Source organism: Myotis myotis, unplaced genomic scaffold (genome assembly GCF_014108235.1).
Source record: "Myotis myotis isolate mMyoMyo1 unplaced genomic scaffold, mMyoMyo1.p scaffold_m19_p_7, whole genome shotgun sequence".
Classification (NCBI taxonomy): domain Eukaryota; kingdom Metazoa; phylum Chordata; class Mammalia; order Chiroptera; family Vespertilionidae; genus Myotis; species Myotis myotis.
The window spans coordinates 17,121,061-17,137,394 of record NW_023416379.1 but is presented as its reverse complement, the minus strand read 5'-3'; the positions used below and the strand labels follow the sequence as shown (position 1 = coordinate 17,137,394).

At 37.6% G+C, this 16,334-nt stretch overlaps 1 protein-coding gene across 11 annotated transcripts in view; it reads right to left on the bottom strand.

Annotated features, from left to right (window-relative positions):
* The window catches only part of TRMT11 (tRNA methyltransferase 11 homolog), a 42,885-nt gene that overhangs the window by 14,641 nt on the left and 11,910 nt on the right, over positions 1 to 16,334 (bottom strand). For 9 of the 11 annotated variants that reach the window (XM_036317290.1, XM_036317292.1, XM_036317300.1 and 6 more), the window contains 6 exons: positions 15,993 to 16,149; positions 10,262 to 10,342; positions 7,820 to 7,984; positions 6,421 to 6,493; positions 6,167 to 6,298; positions 518 to 638 (listed from right to left, as the gene is read on the bottom strand). In XM_036317290.1, coding sequence (XP_036173183.1) covers positions 518 to 638; positions 6,167 to 6,298; positions 6,421 to 6,493; positions 7,820 to 7,984; positions 10,262 to 10,342; positions 15,993 to 16,149 — 729 coding nt within the window. The remainder of the gene's footprint in view (positions 1 to 517; positions 639 to 6,166; positions 6,299 to 6,420; positions 6,494 to 7,819; positions 7,985 to 10,261; positions 10,343 to 15,992; positions 16,150 to 16,334) is intronic. The other 2 variants (XM_036317298.1, XM_036317291.1) reach the window with 2 other exon arrangements.

Sequence of the window (16,334 nt, the reverse complement as noted above, 5' to 3'; positions counted from 1 at the left end):
TTAAGAGTGCTCTGTTTTATAATTGAGTTAGCAACAAGTTTGTCAAATAAAGTCTGAGAAGTTAAGGTCAACTTTAATTCTGTGCTTCTATTCAATTTCTATATCCTACCTCAACCCTCTAACGCAGGGGTGGGGAACTTGCCACGGGCCATTTGAATATCTGTAACATCATTCACAGGCCATATAAAATTATCAACTTAAAAATTGGCCTGCTATATTTGGTTAAACATCTAATTAACTCACCCCTAATGCTTTGGCAGGGCCTGACCAAATGATTTTCCCAGGCCTTATATGGCCCACCGGCCAGATGTTCCCCACCCCTGCTAACTCCACCAAATGCCACATACCTCTTCACCTTCCGACTTTTCCTGAATTCACTGATTTTTTTTTCTGAATTCATCAATTTTTTTTTTTTTTTAATCAAGGACTAACATTTCCAAACTCCATTAGAGGAAAACTAAAGAAATCAACTTGTGATCCTTCCAGAATTTATGCCAAAAGTATTAGGATAACTTACCTCAAAATTCTTCACCTTTTCCATTGTTATCAAGCGCCTTGCTGTGTGACTAGAAAGCTTCTGCTCACAGTTGCTAATAAGTTTCAGGCAAGGATGCCAGGGTACCATCTCTTCAGTGTACCTGAAGGAAGAACAGCTGACTGTTACACCCCACACAGGATGGTCACTGGGGTTACCCGGTGTGTATGAGACCCCCTCCCACTACAGTCATGTGGTACTAGTTTATTTAATATTCACCGCTTACATAACCCATAAACAATCTAGGTTTTTAAAAAAGCAAGGTATTTTAATACTACCACATCTGAGAAAAGTAGTTTGTTTTACCTGCAGAATGGGAATAAGAGAATATAAGTATGTTTTATTGAAGAATTACAAGAAATTAAACCACAAAAATACAAGACAATTACCCTAAAGGATCCCACAAGAACACCTAAAACAGATAAATACATTCTATAACTTGACATTCATGAGACTGATTCATCAGGAGATTTATAATTTCCTAAAGTATCAAGTCCACTACGGCATATACTTGCCCTAATAAAATTTTGCCCCTGCAAAATTTTAATGGCATCCTGGGACCTCCATTAACTTTGTAAAAATACCAGGCTAAAGTTATTTATAAGATATTTCAAATAGGCTACCACTAAAATAAACATTACAGATGACACCAGTTCTCTGGCCACCTTAACCGTGAAATAAAACTGAAGGGAGCCATGATAATGAGCAGTGGTAACTGCTACTGTGCAGCACAGGAACCATGTGAATGGAGACGATGACACCTAGAAAACAGGACAGTCAGGCTGCAGTAGTTCAGAACCTGACATCGGACAGGTTATTGGTATCAATATTGGCAGAAAAAGCAGGTGACAGACGTGGGGAAACAGCTATAGAACAGAATGCAGAAGAACAATGGGGGAAAATATGGGTACCATTAATAACACTGTGATGGCCAGTTTTTACTTTTCCTTTGCAAATCTTTATACCTTTCTAGATAGTCTCTGGAAACATTTATCATATGGGGACATTTAAAGCTCCCAAATGGGTAAGAAGCTGACCACACTTCACGTAGAAGACTAGCCTGTCAGCCAGCCTGTTCTAACGCGTCAACATTGTCTTCACCACCCGTTTGACTGACCTCGAGGTCTCTCTGACCTTTAAGGCACTCTCCCCATTACCTCAACCACATGCTCAAAGCCCTCATCACCCACTTACCAAGCAACATCTATAATGCACTTCATTATTATCAGTGGGAGGAATTCGCTTGAAGTCTTTCTCAGACTACTTCCTTAAGGCTTCCCAACAAATAATGACCATTCAGGTTTTACCTCATCTAATAATTCTCTAACGTTTACTATATTGTTAGAAATGTTGTACTTCTACAATAGTTAAAATCAATTTGGAGTCTTCGTACAAAACATTTATGATATGAAGGAATACATTCAGCACTATGATTGGCAGATTAAAATAAAAAGTGATAAGAGAGAAGATAGAGCCTTGACCTTACACTTGCGAACAGCAGGGTTTACAGATGTCTAATACTGTTTGTCAAATTTGCTTTCAAAGGAAAAAAAAGATCTTTTATTTCCTGGTGGAGATGACAAAGCATCTTTATTAAAACATTACTTAAATATATACAAACATAAATTAGAGATAAATTCCTTATGCTTATATACCCTATATAACTATAAAATAAAAAATAAACTTATAAATCAAACCAGAAGTACAAAACCAATACAATTTTAATACTTATGACTTCAATGATGGTAAATTGCTAAAACAAAGTCACCAGTGTTTGGCTTAACAGCAGAAAAAAAATATTTACATGTTTCAGATTCTCTTTCTGACTTGATCTATAAGTTTAAGCAGGAAGGTACATCATTTGGGTCATCATTATCATTAACAAGTTTGTTTTTAACCACTACTCTATTATGTTAATAAGACAATCAATTTAACAGTATACTCCCAAAATACCATCTAAAAGAACAGCAGTAAAGTAAAATTTCTTTACTATATATTTACTAATATATTTCATAGTCATGAACTGTGTGCAAACTATTAAATGGAAGCTATAAATGGTACTATGCCTGGACTATAATGATACTGCAGCATCCTATCTTAATTCCATTTGATTACTTTCCTCTACAATCCAAGCATCTATTTAAAACCTAAATCAGCCAGAACAGGCAAATCCACAGATACAGATAAACAGCTGCCAGGAACTGAAGTGATAGATATTTCTTATGTGCACAGGGCTTCTTTGGGGAATAAAAATGCTCTGTAGCCCTAATCGGTTTGGCTCAGTGGATAGAGCATCGGCCTGCGGACTGAGGGGGTCCCGGGTTTGATTCCGGTCAAGGGCATGTACCTTGGTTGCGGGCACATCCCGAGTGGGAGGTGTGCAGGAGACAGCTGATTGATGTTTCTAACTCTCTATTCCTCTCCCTTCCTCTCTGTAAAAAAATCAATAAAATCTATTTTTAAAAAAATGCTCTGTAATTAGACAATGGTGATGGTTGCATAACTTTGTGTATATACTAAAAACCATGCACTTTAAAAGGGTGACTTGCATGGTATACAAATTACATTTTAACATTTTTATAAAAGCCAAGAAAGACTATATATATAGGCCCTAGCGTTTCCATGAATCAATTTTGAAAATCACTTATTTTCTTGTGAATTTTCATGCCTTGGACTATTTTGAAATACTACTACAGTTCCACCTCCCATTTGAGAAACAGATTTGTTATTGATTGGAGCACTTACTGAAAACAGTTTAGGAAATCACTTTTTTCTGTTTCCTATACGAGACATGAAAAACATGTTCTGTTCACTGCTCTGAGCCACAAAATTAATTTTATTACAATTAAATTTTATCCCCCAATCCTACTTTGAGGCACTTTATTAAGTTTCTTCTCTTTGTCAGCATCTTTATCATGAGCACTACCGATTGGATCTCTATTAAAGGACATCATTCACAAAGAAACGGTTTCCAATCACTTCAGAAAACAACCCTATATGGACATGTGGAACCTGGTCAAATAACTTAGCAACTCCTCTAACATCAGTCACACAGGAGTGGAACTCACGCCCTGTCCAAAGGAATGTTACACAACTCTTCAGGATCATTTTCAAGTAGTTAGGAATCTGAATAATAAACCCATAAATACCAATGGTCTACAGTAATTTTACGTTGCAAGTCTCTCTGAGTGGCAAGAATCCTATATAATAAAAGGCTAATATGCAAATAGACCAAAGGGCGGAACAACCGAACAACTGGTTGCTATGACGTGTGCTGACCACCAGGGGGCATGTGTGGAACATGGTGGGCATCTGCAGTGGCGAGATGGTGGAGCAGGTGAGCGGGGGGTGCCAGACCAAGGCAGGGTGCCAGTCGCTGTGATCAGGACAAGCCTCTGGTGGTTACTAAAAAATCTTTGCTCCTGCACACCACAGTCTAGCCCGGTGTTCGCACCTGCTGCCAGCGCCGGCCCCGGTCACACCCGCAGCCGGCGCCGGAGCCACTGCTTGCACTCACTGACGGTGCCCAGCACCGGTATCGATAACTCGGCGCCATCACTGAGTGTGAGCAGCGGCTGCTGGTCCTGAATGTCCTTGAGGACTTCTCCACCTCTCCCTGCTCCTGAGGGATGACTGGGGCAGCAGCTGCCACTTGCACCCGCTGCTGGTGCCGGCTCTAATCACTCCATGCTGTCAGCGGGTGCAAGCGGGGCCGGCAATGTTAGCACGTAGGAGTGGCAGCAGCGGGAGCGGGGCTACCGGCAGACAGGGGACTGGGGGCCACGGCGGGAGGGGCCGAGCGGGGGGTACAGAGGATGGGCTGAGACCAACCCTGTGCCTACCGCCTCGCAGCCCACAGTTCCTTTCAAGGTGCATGAATTTGTGCACTGGGCCCCTAGTAAACAATGAGAGCTCAGATGAAGGATTGATAATTCTGCTGAGAAGGGTTGGGAAAAGTTCACAGAAGTAGTGACAATTAAGTATGGCTTTGAAAGAGGGCTGGAATTTTACCAGCTGAGGGAAGAAGAGTATATTAAGCAATGGGGACAGAATACACAAAGGAGAAAAGATACAGAGCATCTAGATACTGGTAAAAAATCTGATATACTAGAGTGAGGAGAATCTAGACTCAAGGAAGAAAAACAGAAGTTTGTTGACTGCACTTTAAAACCAGACAGTGAGAAAATCCATTTTCAATCATCAGCTCTAACAATTCTTCACAAATAACTAAGCTTTTAGGTAGTACTTTGTTTTTACTATGTCTTATACTTTTCAAAATGTCCTGGGTTTAAGGAATAATACCAGAACTTGATTATAGAATGTAATTTTTCTTTTTCTTACATTCACTATACATAATTATACAAAAAGCATTTTAGAAATGCTAAAGTTGTCTGTCTTTTCTTAATGGCAGTTGAAAGCTGTGCTGTTTTCTGTTGTTTGTTTTATAAACATTGCATTGGAAGTTGCAAAGGCCTGGCCTAACTTTAGCCATGTATTTATTTATTAGCTGATAAGAAGGCTACACATTCATGCCGATTCAGCTTATGTTTTTGTTGCCAGTGTTAATCTCATTTAAGCTCTTCATTTTAGAAATAAGGAAAGTTAATTCTAAGGAGTGAAATGACTTCTCTAAAGTAAAAAGCAAGCTAGCTTACTGGTTTCTTTATTCCCAGTACTACGTTCACGTAATCCAACATTCTGCCAGATCCCAGGTATCTGGTATGTGAACTGATAGATGGGGTTTTATTAATATTTTCAGAGAGAACATTTATTTATGTCTGTGCAAAAATGGCTCTTGCCTTAGATAAGCTAAATTCCAGCAGCAAGCTTACTTGCGTAATTTTTTTTAAAGATTTCTAAGGCAAATTGAAGAATAGCCCAATTTTGATCTTGCTACTATCTTTCCAATCTAAGGATCTCATCTTGTTCAAGACATCTTGTCTTTCACTGTTGATATACACAGCTCTATTTACAATTAATAATTACTGAATAATAAAACCCAAATCAATAATGTTGAACATAATCAGGACCTTAAGCATATGCATAGCTTTTATATTGGTGTTAGTTTTTTAAAAAGATGCATTTGCATTTAATGCGATCATTACAGCCAATACCTATTAAAGCTAGCTAGTAGTAGGTACATGAATCACTCAGTGAAGTTGTTAGAAATTACCTCCTTGTGGCCTGAAAAAACAGCCACTGAACAGCAGCTATATCAGGCACTGAGTCCAGTGTGGGTACAACAGGAATTGGCAAACTTTTTCTCTAAAGGGCTAGAGAGTAAATAGTTTAGCCTTTATGGGCCATGTATGTTTCTGTCACATATTGTTCTTTTTGGGTTTTTTAATCCTTTAAAAATATAAAACCAGTCTTAGCTCAAAAACCTTACAGAAGCAGGCTAAGGACCGTATGTGGCCCACCGGCCATAGTTTATTAACCCCTGACATCAAATAAACAGGTCAAAGTAATCCCATCAATAAGAGAAAGGGGCCAGTTTTATACACATATGTAGGTAAACAAAGACTACCATTTTACTAAGTAAAAAGATATTTATCCTAAAGACAATTAGTGAAAAAAATATGCTATATATACAAACATCATATAAAAATAAAATAATTTAATGTTACATACTCTGGTGTGTATACTGGTAACCAATAGACTAGTCTTCCACCTAATGTGAGGGTCTCAGCTGCGAAGTTTAACAGGTCAAAAAACATATCACTCAGATGATAATTCAAGGAAACAGGAACATGGCTTTCTGGACTAGACAAAAAAAAAATCAAAATGAGTAAAAATCTTTAAGGCTGTTAAAAACTGAGTTAATTAGCAAGAAGCAACATGCTTATTCTCAAAGTAGAAACACACCATATTTAGCTTTCACTTACCATTTTTCTATCCCCTTCTGGATTTCCTTCTGTGAACCTGTTCTTCGTGTAGATTCTCTGATACCATATGGAGCTAGACAGAAAACACAGGTAACACAGGTAGTCAAAAGTCACCTACTCCCCAATGAGGGGCAGATGGACTCATGTGCCTCCAGCTGTGACACCGAGAAGGATACACGTCACCTCTGCAATATTCCAGCTAAGAATGTGTAACACAAAGAACATTTGATTTAAAAGATTTGGGAGGACAGGCAGGCCATGTGTTCTTCAAAAATGTCAGTGTCATAAGACAGAGAAAGGCGTTGAAAGTGTTACAAATTAAAGGAAGCTTAGAAGACATGCAATAGCTGACACTAGGATACTATGCTAGAGGGGGAAATATGCTATAAATGATATTGGGTCATTTGACAAAATTGATGGCAAACTGTAGATTCAACTATTGCATTTGGTAGCTGTACTTTTGCTAGCTAAGAGTCTATCCCTATTCTTAGGAAATGACACACTGAAGTACAGGGGTAAAGGACCACAATATATACAATTTATTCTCAATTCATCAGAGAAAAAACTATATTTTATGTGAATATATAATGAAAGCAACAATAAAGTAGATGTTAAAAAGTTACCCAGTTTTCATAAAGTATCTTCATGCTGACATTATAATGCCTTGGTAATTTTTCTTTTGTTAGATTTCATACCATCTAAGTTACCTAATAACTAAAGTGAGCTGAGATGGAAGGGTTGAGTACACTTGCCACTATTTACAGATTTACTGCCAAATACTTTAGAAAAGGCAGATCTGTTCTTATATAGGGTGCCGGGAAAGCCCAAGAACTCATGAGGCACAGAACAGTTCTCCTGTGTATTCCTGAAGCTCACTGCGTTCGCAAGCCCAGTGTCCACAGAATTTCCTGTAACTCTACAAAGGAGATGTCAGTGCAAACAGGCACTACAAAAAAACACAAAAACTCACACATGGAAAAAACGTGTGATACATGAAACTCTCTTCTTCGAAATCTGACACCATAATTGCAAATGACATTTTGGATCCAGTGGGTATACTAGTGACCAACTGTAGCCAAATATAAAACAAACACAAAACAAATATATGCCTCAAAAAATGAGCTGAAGAAATAAAGGGATGACAAGTTAATATACATAGTTTATGAAAACTAAACAGTAAACTATTTACTATTAGTTAAATGGGTTCCTTACCTATATTCACAAATTTTTTCCTTCTCACTATGTGAAGATGGGGGTGGGGGGACTACCAGTACAAGTTGGCATCGTGTGTGTGTGTGTGTGTGTGTGTGTGTGTGTGTGTGTGTAAAGTTTGTATTTTAAATGTAAATGACTTCAGGAAACGAATCCTACTCCTACTTTTGTATAAAAGCAAACTTACGATCAGTGATGATTGCATCAAAATATGTGCCCTTCTTCCAGGAAGGTTTGGATGCATCAGAAACCAGGACATCAAGGTAATACTTCTCTAACCCATACTGACGGAGATTTGCCCTAATGTTTTCATCTGGTCCTCTCCATTTCTGGTTTTTCCTACTAGCCTTTCCTGAAATGAGAGAAAAAGAAAGACAGGAAGTACTAAATCAAAGTAATATTTAACTCATCTAAACCTACATTTATTCAAATAAAACTTGCTTTCACTTAAAAAATCTCCCTTTTATTATACAAATAAACATTTATTTCAACTTATTATAAAAATATATTTTGAACAGTAATGTACTGATGCCTGGTATTGTTCTGTCACTTTTCAAGTAAAACTGCCTTAAAACACTAATTCAATACTTAATGAGTTCAAAGCATACAGTAGTAAGATTCAGAGTTGAATAAAATACGGTCCCTTTCCTCTAGCACCAGTCTGATGTAGTGATGAATCAGATCCATGAAACAAAAACTAAGAAAGCTAATTTGGGAAATGCATGTGATCAGAAAGTGGGGGGGGGGGGGGGGGGTGCGCGCGGATGGAGACATTACAGATGAAAAGTTACAGCAGGATTGAAGTTGTTCAAAAGTACTAGTTTAGGAGACAAAAGTGGATGATGGGATACCATCAATTAAGATGACAGAAACCAAGAGGAAAAACAAGCTTAGGAAAAAGGATGTGATTCACTTGAGATACATCAATCTTGCTTGTGAGCTCCCTACACAACATTCAGGAAGAGCTATTCAGCAGGTAGTCGGAGGTCAGAGTATACACACACAGGAGTCACCAGTATAGAATCTTAACTTAAATCCATAAGAATGAATGACATTATTAACCTAGGTGACAGTTACATACATGTTTGTTTTATATTTATTCTATTTTTATACACTCTTCTGTGTAATGATCTACTTCACAATAAAAACAAAACTTAAATGTCAAGAGGAGAAGAATGACATGACTGCACAATGTAGTGTTGACAGGAGAAGGGGGCAGAGAGATGCCAGAGAAAAGCAATGTGTAAACACAGAACAAAGAAAACTGCGGGCCTTACAGAGGCTGCAATGGAAGCCAAGGACATAAAGTGCGACCTGCTGAGAGTACTGTCTCGGGGACCAAAGGAGGCTTTATAAATGTCAGCACTGCCAAATGCTGTAAATCTGTGGCCTTAGAGCTTTCAGAAGGCATCAAAGCTGACAAATAATGGGCACCAGAGAATGAGAGACGAAGAAGGGGAGATAGCAAGAAAATACTAGTTTTTCAAGAAGTACTTTGGCAAAATAAGAGGAAAACAAAATGGCAGCTAGAAGGTGTCTACAGGATTGACAGAAAAGGTTTTCTATTTTTAAAAATAGGAGAAACTTGAGGATATTTGAGGACAATAAGAGATCAGAATGGACATATCTAACAGCATCTTGGATGAGCTCTGAGGAAATGCTACGTCCATCAGAATTCTACCCAAGTACACTGAAAGGTTGTAACAAGTTTTAAACACAACTTTCATAAATAAAAATTCAAATAAATTACATATGACAATTTCCTTAAAGCAAACATACCACTTCTACTAAAAGCAAGCTGTACTAATACTTTGTCTACTCTAACATATTGCAGACAAAGAATATTTTTTTCTGGTTAGCTTAAATAGGTGAACTTGATTAAATACAACTCATTTTCCTTATGATAAATATTCCTCAATTCCTTATAGTCAAGACAGGAAAAAAGACAGGTCATCAAGTAGAATATGTCAAATTGCTTTGGCAAAAGAAAAGAACACATAATAAATTTTCACCTATATAAAATTTACACTGAACAGGAAAAAGGAAAAGACTATTTTAAGGGCTGATTCTAGCTGCAATAATTTAACTAGTATATACAAACAACTTTAAAATCATCAATGAAACCTGACATTTGTAATACCATTCAGCTATAAGGAATTACTTTTTCAGTTTGATTCAATTTCACTGAATAACACATCATCAGCAAAGCTGCCAGATTTTAAACTACTTTCCAAAATCCCCTCAAAAGCAAGCAATCTTCAGATAGAAACTGTATGCTTTATTAACACAGTCATGCTGATTACAAAATGGCTCTCTCCTAGTTCTTCTCTCCCAACCCTAAAGTTCACGACCTTACAGTTCGCCTCCTTTTAAAAAGCCTCTCTTACTAAGACCACAATACCTGTGAGGGAGGGCTTTTTCTTATTCATCACTGTGTTCCCCCAGGATCACTTCATAAAAAGCAGATACCCAAGGAAGTCTTATTGTTGCAATAAGTAAAACTATATTATACCACAACTCTTCATTTTTAACAGTAAAAGTGGGTGTATAATGCCACATAAACATATTTATTTTAAAGGCACATTTGGTACAAGAGCAAAGACTGCGACATTGTCTAGAACATACTCACCCAAGCCATGAACTGTGTTGTAGTCTATGTCTGTCCCGTACACATACGCTCCAAAATGAGCAGATGCTATCAGAAGGCCACCTGGAAAAAACCAGTTATCATCCGTTAACCAGAAAGTCCCAGGCTCTTATTTCTTCCACTTAGATTCTTACAAACTAGCTGCAGGCAGAGTATCCTAGAAGGACAATGGTCCTGGCCTCCAAACTAAAAGAAACAATTCCTAAGCTATGCTCACTACAGCGGTCACAAAGCAGGTAATTAATGTATGACTTGGCATCACTACTCTAAACAGCAATACTTATAGAAAATTATCTCTTGGGGGGGTTCAAAATAATGTATATTTAGACATTATTTTCATCTCATTCTGAGAGATCCATGCAAAGCATCTTGCTCCTTTTTTACAAATGAGCAGATGACTGCTACACAAAGAGCTGGCAATAAATAAATTCTGACCACTGGGCTCAATTGCACTGAAGTCAGAGTTTCAAATAACTCAAGAGGACATAATTAATATGTAAGACATTAATCCTTGCAATAATTAAAATATTTGGATGAGAAATAGTTATTTCTATAACTAGTAAAGCAATGATCTCATTTTATAAATATAAATATTAAGTTCCAAATAACTACTATGAAACACACAATTAATACCATTTTTCTGTTTACTATTCTATAGAGAGGTCAGTCAAACTGAAAACAGAAGTACATTCTAGACTGTGCACAGACTTGGCCAAGGGACAATAACTAGGGCTATTTCTTTAATATACTTTGAAATGTAATCTCTAAAATTAAGATGGGTAGTGCCTCCAGAGGGTCAAGGTCTATAAATGAATAGTGTTCCCCCACAGCCATTTAAAACACAGTCTGGTAGCATGTACTTACAAATACTTTTCCCATGAAAAATATTATAACTGGCTACTTCCTATTGGAGTCCCTGAAGAAGAGAAATGCAGGACTAAAAGCACAGCAAAAGCCAAAGCCTAGGTTCCCTCATACCAACTACAAAAGCATTCGTGTGAGAGGTAAGGTAAGTAGGTCCTCATAACTCTTTCTCTACAAATGGAACAGTCCCTGTTTGGGAAAGTTACTGTATGTGATGAGGTGGAATACTCACAAAATCACTTCACCCAAATCATGAGGAATTACTACAAGTCTGCCAATTAAGGCAGATACTCACCTAGAAGAGCTAGTTGTCAAGGGAACAGAAAAGCTTTCCTGTGCTTCCTTAAACAGAACCTTATCCATTTGGTTAGTGAGTTTTGAGCAGACCCAATTTAGAGTACACTGCTGCAAGGAGATGAATAATCTGTTAGTTAACTCTATGCCCTTTAAGCTTTTAATGTTTTAAATAAAATCATTATAAAGTAGCTTCTCTGATCTAGTCACTGAATAACCACTGTCAATCATCTAGTTGTGTCTTTCCATTAAATTGAAGCACTTTTTGCATTTAGCTGTACCTCAGCTGGAGTTTTCTGAAAGCTTTCTGGTGGACGAAGGGGTGATAAAATGCAGGGATGAAGTGCTGAGGGGGCAGGTAATGGACTCACCTGATATTACATGCTTTCAAGTGTAAAAATACTACAGACTCAGTGTTTTGATTTCTCATTACTTAAATAGCAACCACTTTAAGGTTAGGGTAATATATAAGCAAAAAGACCCAATAAATAAAATTTACTTGTGACAACGAAATTAATGCCTGATTTTCATCTTTAGAGATTTATGTGGAAAGCCTCACAAGGTGTGAAAAATGAGACTGGCTTTGGTTTTGCTGAAAGAAAAGGAAAAAGGAGAAAAATGGAGATACTATTAACATCTATTTTATCCTTTAAAAAACCTCAAATAAACTAGCAGCCTAAGCAAGAGGATATTGCTAGAATAGAGAAATTTTCATAGATAAACTATAAAACTCAGGAAAAGGAAACTACAGAGAACTGTGGACACAATGGGAAGCAGAGACTGCTCCCCAGACCCACAGGGATCGATTCCTCTCTCCTCACCTTTCCCTCTAGTCCCCCCAGAACCAGGACAGTCAGTTTCCCAGCACCTGTGTCTATCATTTCACAATGATAACATTTCAAAAGGAGCCACACTCCTCCCCTTACACCTCCGGGCCACCCTGAAGGCAGAGCCAAAGGAACAGCAGTCCCTGGGAGGATTCTCAGCTGCCAAAGGAGCCGGTTCACTTGTGAGGGAAGGTGAGAAGGATCAGGGCTACAGCTGCAGACTCCGTCATCAAATCACACCACAGCTACCTACGCTGGCAGGCACCTGGACCAATTATCTTCATCACTTTCAGAGAATGAAAGTTTACATTTTAATCCTCAATTTCCTTGCTTATTGATATAATTTGCCAACGGTTGCAAATTATGAATATTTTGAAAAATTAGCCAAAGAAGAGACTATAAAATAAGTTCATGGCCCAACTGTTCATCATCACCATTCCATACTGGCTATATCTAACATCTTTCACCAAAAAGGCACTTAAGTTCTTAATAAAATAATAATTTAAAATAATAATGATAATCAATACAGTTCACTGAATGTCTACCATGCATCATGCAGCTTCCTAAGGATTTCATAGACATATATTACCTCACTTAATCCTCACAATGTATTACTTATTACCATATCACAAATGATGGAAGTGAGGCCCAGACACATTAAGAATGTTGCCCAAGGTCACATAGTAACTGACAGAGTAAGGATTTAAAACGAACTCTATTTGCTCTCATGGTAGTCTATGCCATACTGTCCCCTTTGGGGTCAACAGCAACTGAAGTAAATATACATTAGCTTACCAATTAGAAAAACAAAAGTAAAATTTGTTATTAAACAAAATAAGTTAAATTAAGTAAAGCTGCACACTTAGTATGAGCTGTATACCATTCACAAGTCTTATACCATACAAGAGGCAGGCCTGTGCCACTGTATGTATTCAACACACTCATGCTGATCACTCCTTTAGTCATGTTCATATTAGAACAGCAGTGCTTCCTAACTATTGAGAATTGACCCAATGACATGTATCTTCCCCGTGAGGAAAAGAGATACACACCTTTTAAAAAAACCTTACTAAAATGAGAATCAATATATTTGCTAAGATGGAAAGTGTGTTTCTACAGCTCATAATGTGCTTTTAGATAATGTAGCAGACTGCCTCACAGAAAAAGGAAAGGTATTTGGGCATAAAAAGATTGTGTCTCTCCTTTCAGTCTCCCAAAAGCTTTCTACCCTAGTCTATAACCCTGAGAAAACCATATGGCCATGGAGAGGGCACAGAGCTTCTTATTTCTCTAGTCCTTCAGAAGGTACTACCCATCAATGAGACAAAAGGGCCTAGAAAAAGGACAGGCTATGCTTAAGAACTGTGTCTATTCACAACTATTGGCTATTACCAGTTTCAAAACAAAAGCAACAAAAACTAGCCAAAGTCCTAATTCTACACCTAAACTACAAACACAAATTATAAAATACTAGAGGCCCAGTGCACGAAAATTCATGCACTTGGGGGTGGTCACTCATCCCGGCCTGCGCCCTCTCGCAGTCCAGGAGCCCTCAGCGGATGTCCAACTGACAGCTTAGGCCCGCTCCCTGTGGTGAGTGGGCCTAAGCTGCAGTCTGGCCTCCCTCTGCGGGAGGCGACCAGTGGGCCCATCGGGAATGGCACCGGCCAGCGAGCGGCCAGCCCCACCCCCCATAGCCCCACCACCACTGGTCGCCACCGCCCCCCAATTGCCGTCCACTCCCTCTGCCCACTGGCACCTGCCTTGGCTGGCCTGGTGCTGCCTGCTCACCAGCCCCATCCCCCACAACTGATCATTCTGCCATTCAGTAGATTTCCATATTAGGTTTTTATTATATAGGATACTTTAGCAACATCTTTCATAAAGGGCTTCTTGCAATTTTCCATTCACTGTACCATATATACATAAACAGTAAAATGACCAGGCTATGCTACCCACTTTCAGGAGCTGCCATAAAGTAATTTAGGGGCAGGTCTCCCCACTCCTTACCAAAATAAAAGTAGTGAAAAAAACCTCATTTGCTGTGGAAGTAAGCATTTCATAATATACCCAGCCTAATTGGCATGAAGGGAAGAAAGTTTTACCTCTACTGGTAACTCTATTTTTAAACTTTAAGGTCTGGTCTATATGTGTGTGCATATTAAGCTTTATATATGCATATGTATCTCAAAGAATTATTCTCACTTCACAGAAAAAATGTCTCAACGTCTAAGAACAAGTTTAGGGATTAATAAAGGACTTAGCATTTGGAAAAAGATAAATTAGATCCATTCTTCACATCGTATAAGAAAAGAAACTCAAACTGGACCATAGATCTAAAGGGAAAAAATTAAGACTACCAAAGTACCAGCCAAAAGCACAGTTTAATTCCTCTATAAATTGGATGTAGGGAAAAATTTTGCATGGTAAAAAGCTATGATATGCTAAATCAAAGGATAAATGGAAAACTAGGAAAAAAATATTTTATATACATGTATGGGGAAAGAGGAGGCTAAAATCCCTAACATGAAAAGTACTTTTAAAACTGAGGAGACCAACAAGTCTACAGAAAAATGGGCAAAAGACATGAAAGATAATTCAAAAAAAGTTCTAAAAATGACCCTTAAAATATAAAAACTTATTACATTTCACTCATAATAAGAGAAATACAAATTAACACTACATTAAGATACATTTTCATCCAATGGAATGGCAAAATTTCAAAAGCTTCATAATACACTCTGCTGGTGAGGCTGTGGGGGAACAGGGACTCTCATATATTGCTGTCAAGAATGTAAAATGATGTAACTGAGAGGAATTTGGTAATGTTTAACAAAACTATATATGCATACGCTCTTCAATCCAGCAATCCAGCTTCTAGGAATTTATACATTATGAAGATATAAGTGTACACAATTATTCATTGCAAACCTTATTTGTAACTGCAAAATGTTGGCAACTACCCACGCCCAAGTACAGAAAACAGTCTGACTAAAAATTACAATATATACACCCATGGGGTACAATTATAAGAAAGAATGAAAGATACAGAGAACAAACTGATGGTTGGAAAGGGGAGGGTGGGGGATGGGTAGGGGAAAAGAGAATGAAGAAAATCTCTATGAACAAATAGAAAGTGATTTCCAGGAAATACTGTTAAGTGCTAAAAAAAGAAAATTTAAAAACAACATATATAGTATGCTATCTTTTATGTTAGAAAGATGTAGAAATAAAATGTACATATATCTGCTAATCACTACCAAAAATAAAAATAGAAAACAACAACACAGGAAGAATCAACTAGCAAACAAAAAAGGTGGTTACTTACAAGGGATAAGAAAGTATATGGTTGTCAATTTTAAAAGATGAACACACTTTTTGTCACTTAAGTCTTTCTTCCCCCCAAGAATTTTCCTATTTAAATAAACTAGATAGCTTCATAACATTTCCACAATGTATGAGATTGCAATGTATGGTATGCTTCCCCCTAGTGGTTTACTTGGGAAAAAATACACAAATTCATCTTTGAAGTGGCAAAAGTGTTAAATACGGGCTATTACACAAATATATGGTTATCTCTTAGGCGCTAACTAATAGTAATTAAAATATTATTCTGTCCATTTAAGCTTTTAGCAAAAATATTACTATGAAAAAATATATTACTATGACCCTGATTTATATAAACAAGCAATGTCTCTACATTAGCTTTAACAGTTAAATCAAAATACCTGTTCCAACAAACGGATCAAAGACAATATCATTTTTCTTTACTTTTCCATGGTTGGCCATGATGAATGATAAACCAGCATCCATGCTTGTATTTCCAATGTAGTGTCTCTTTTTGACACTGTATGACTCTATAAGCTCTCTCTGTCCATCTGCAATCTAGATCATAGATGTTTTTCAAATTAGTATAAGTGTACAGAACAGATCTAAGCTAATCATTCACAATAAAACCACCACAGTATCTCGATGATGAAAACTTTCCACTTACTACTGCTCTAAACTTGTTCCTTTAAAAAAATGTGGACAAATACCTTTAGTTCTTAGTGTGTTGTCACTTACTTTGA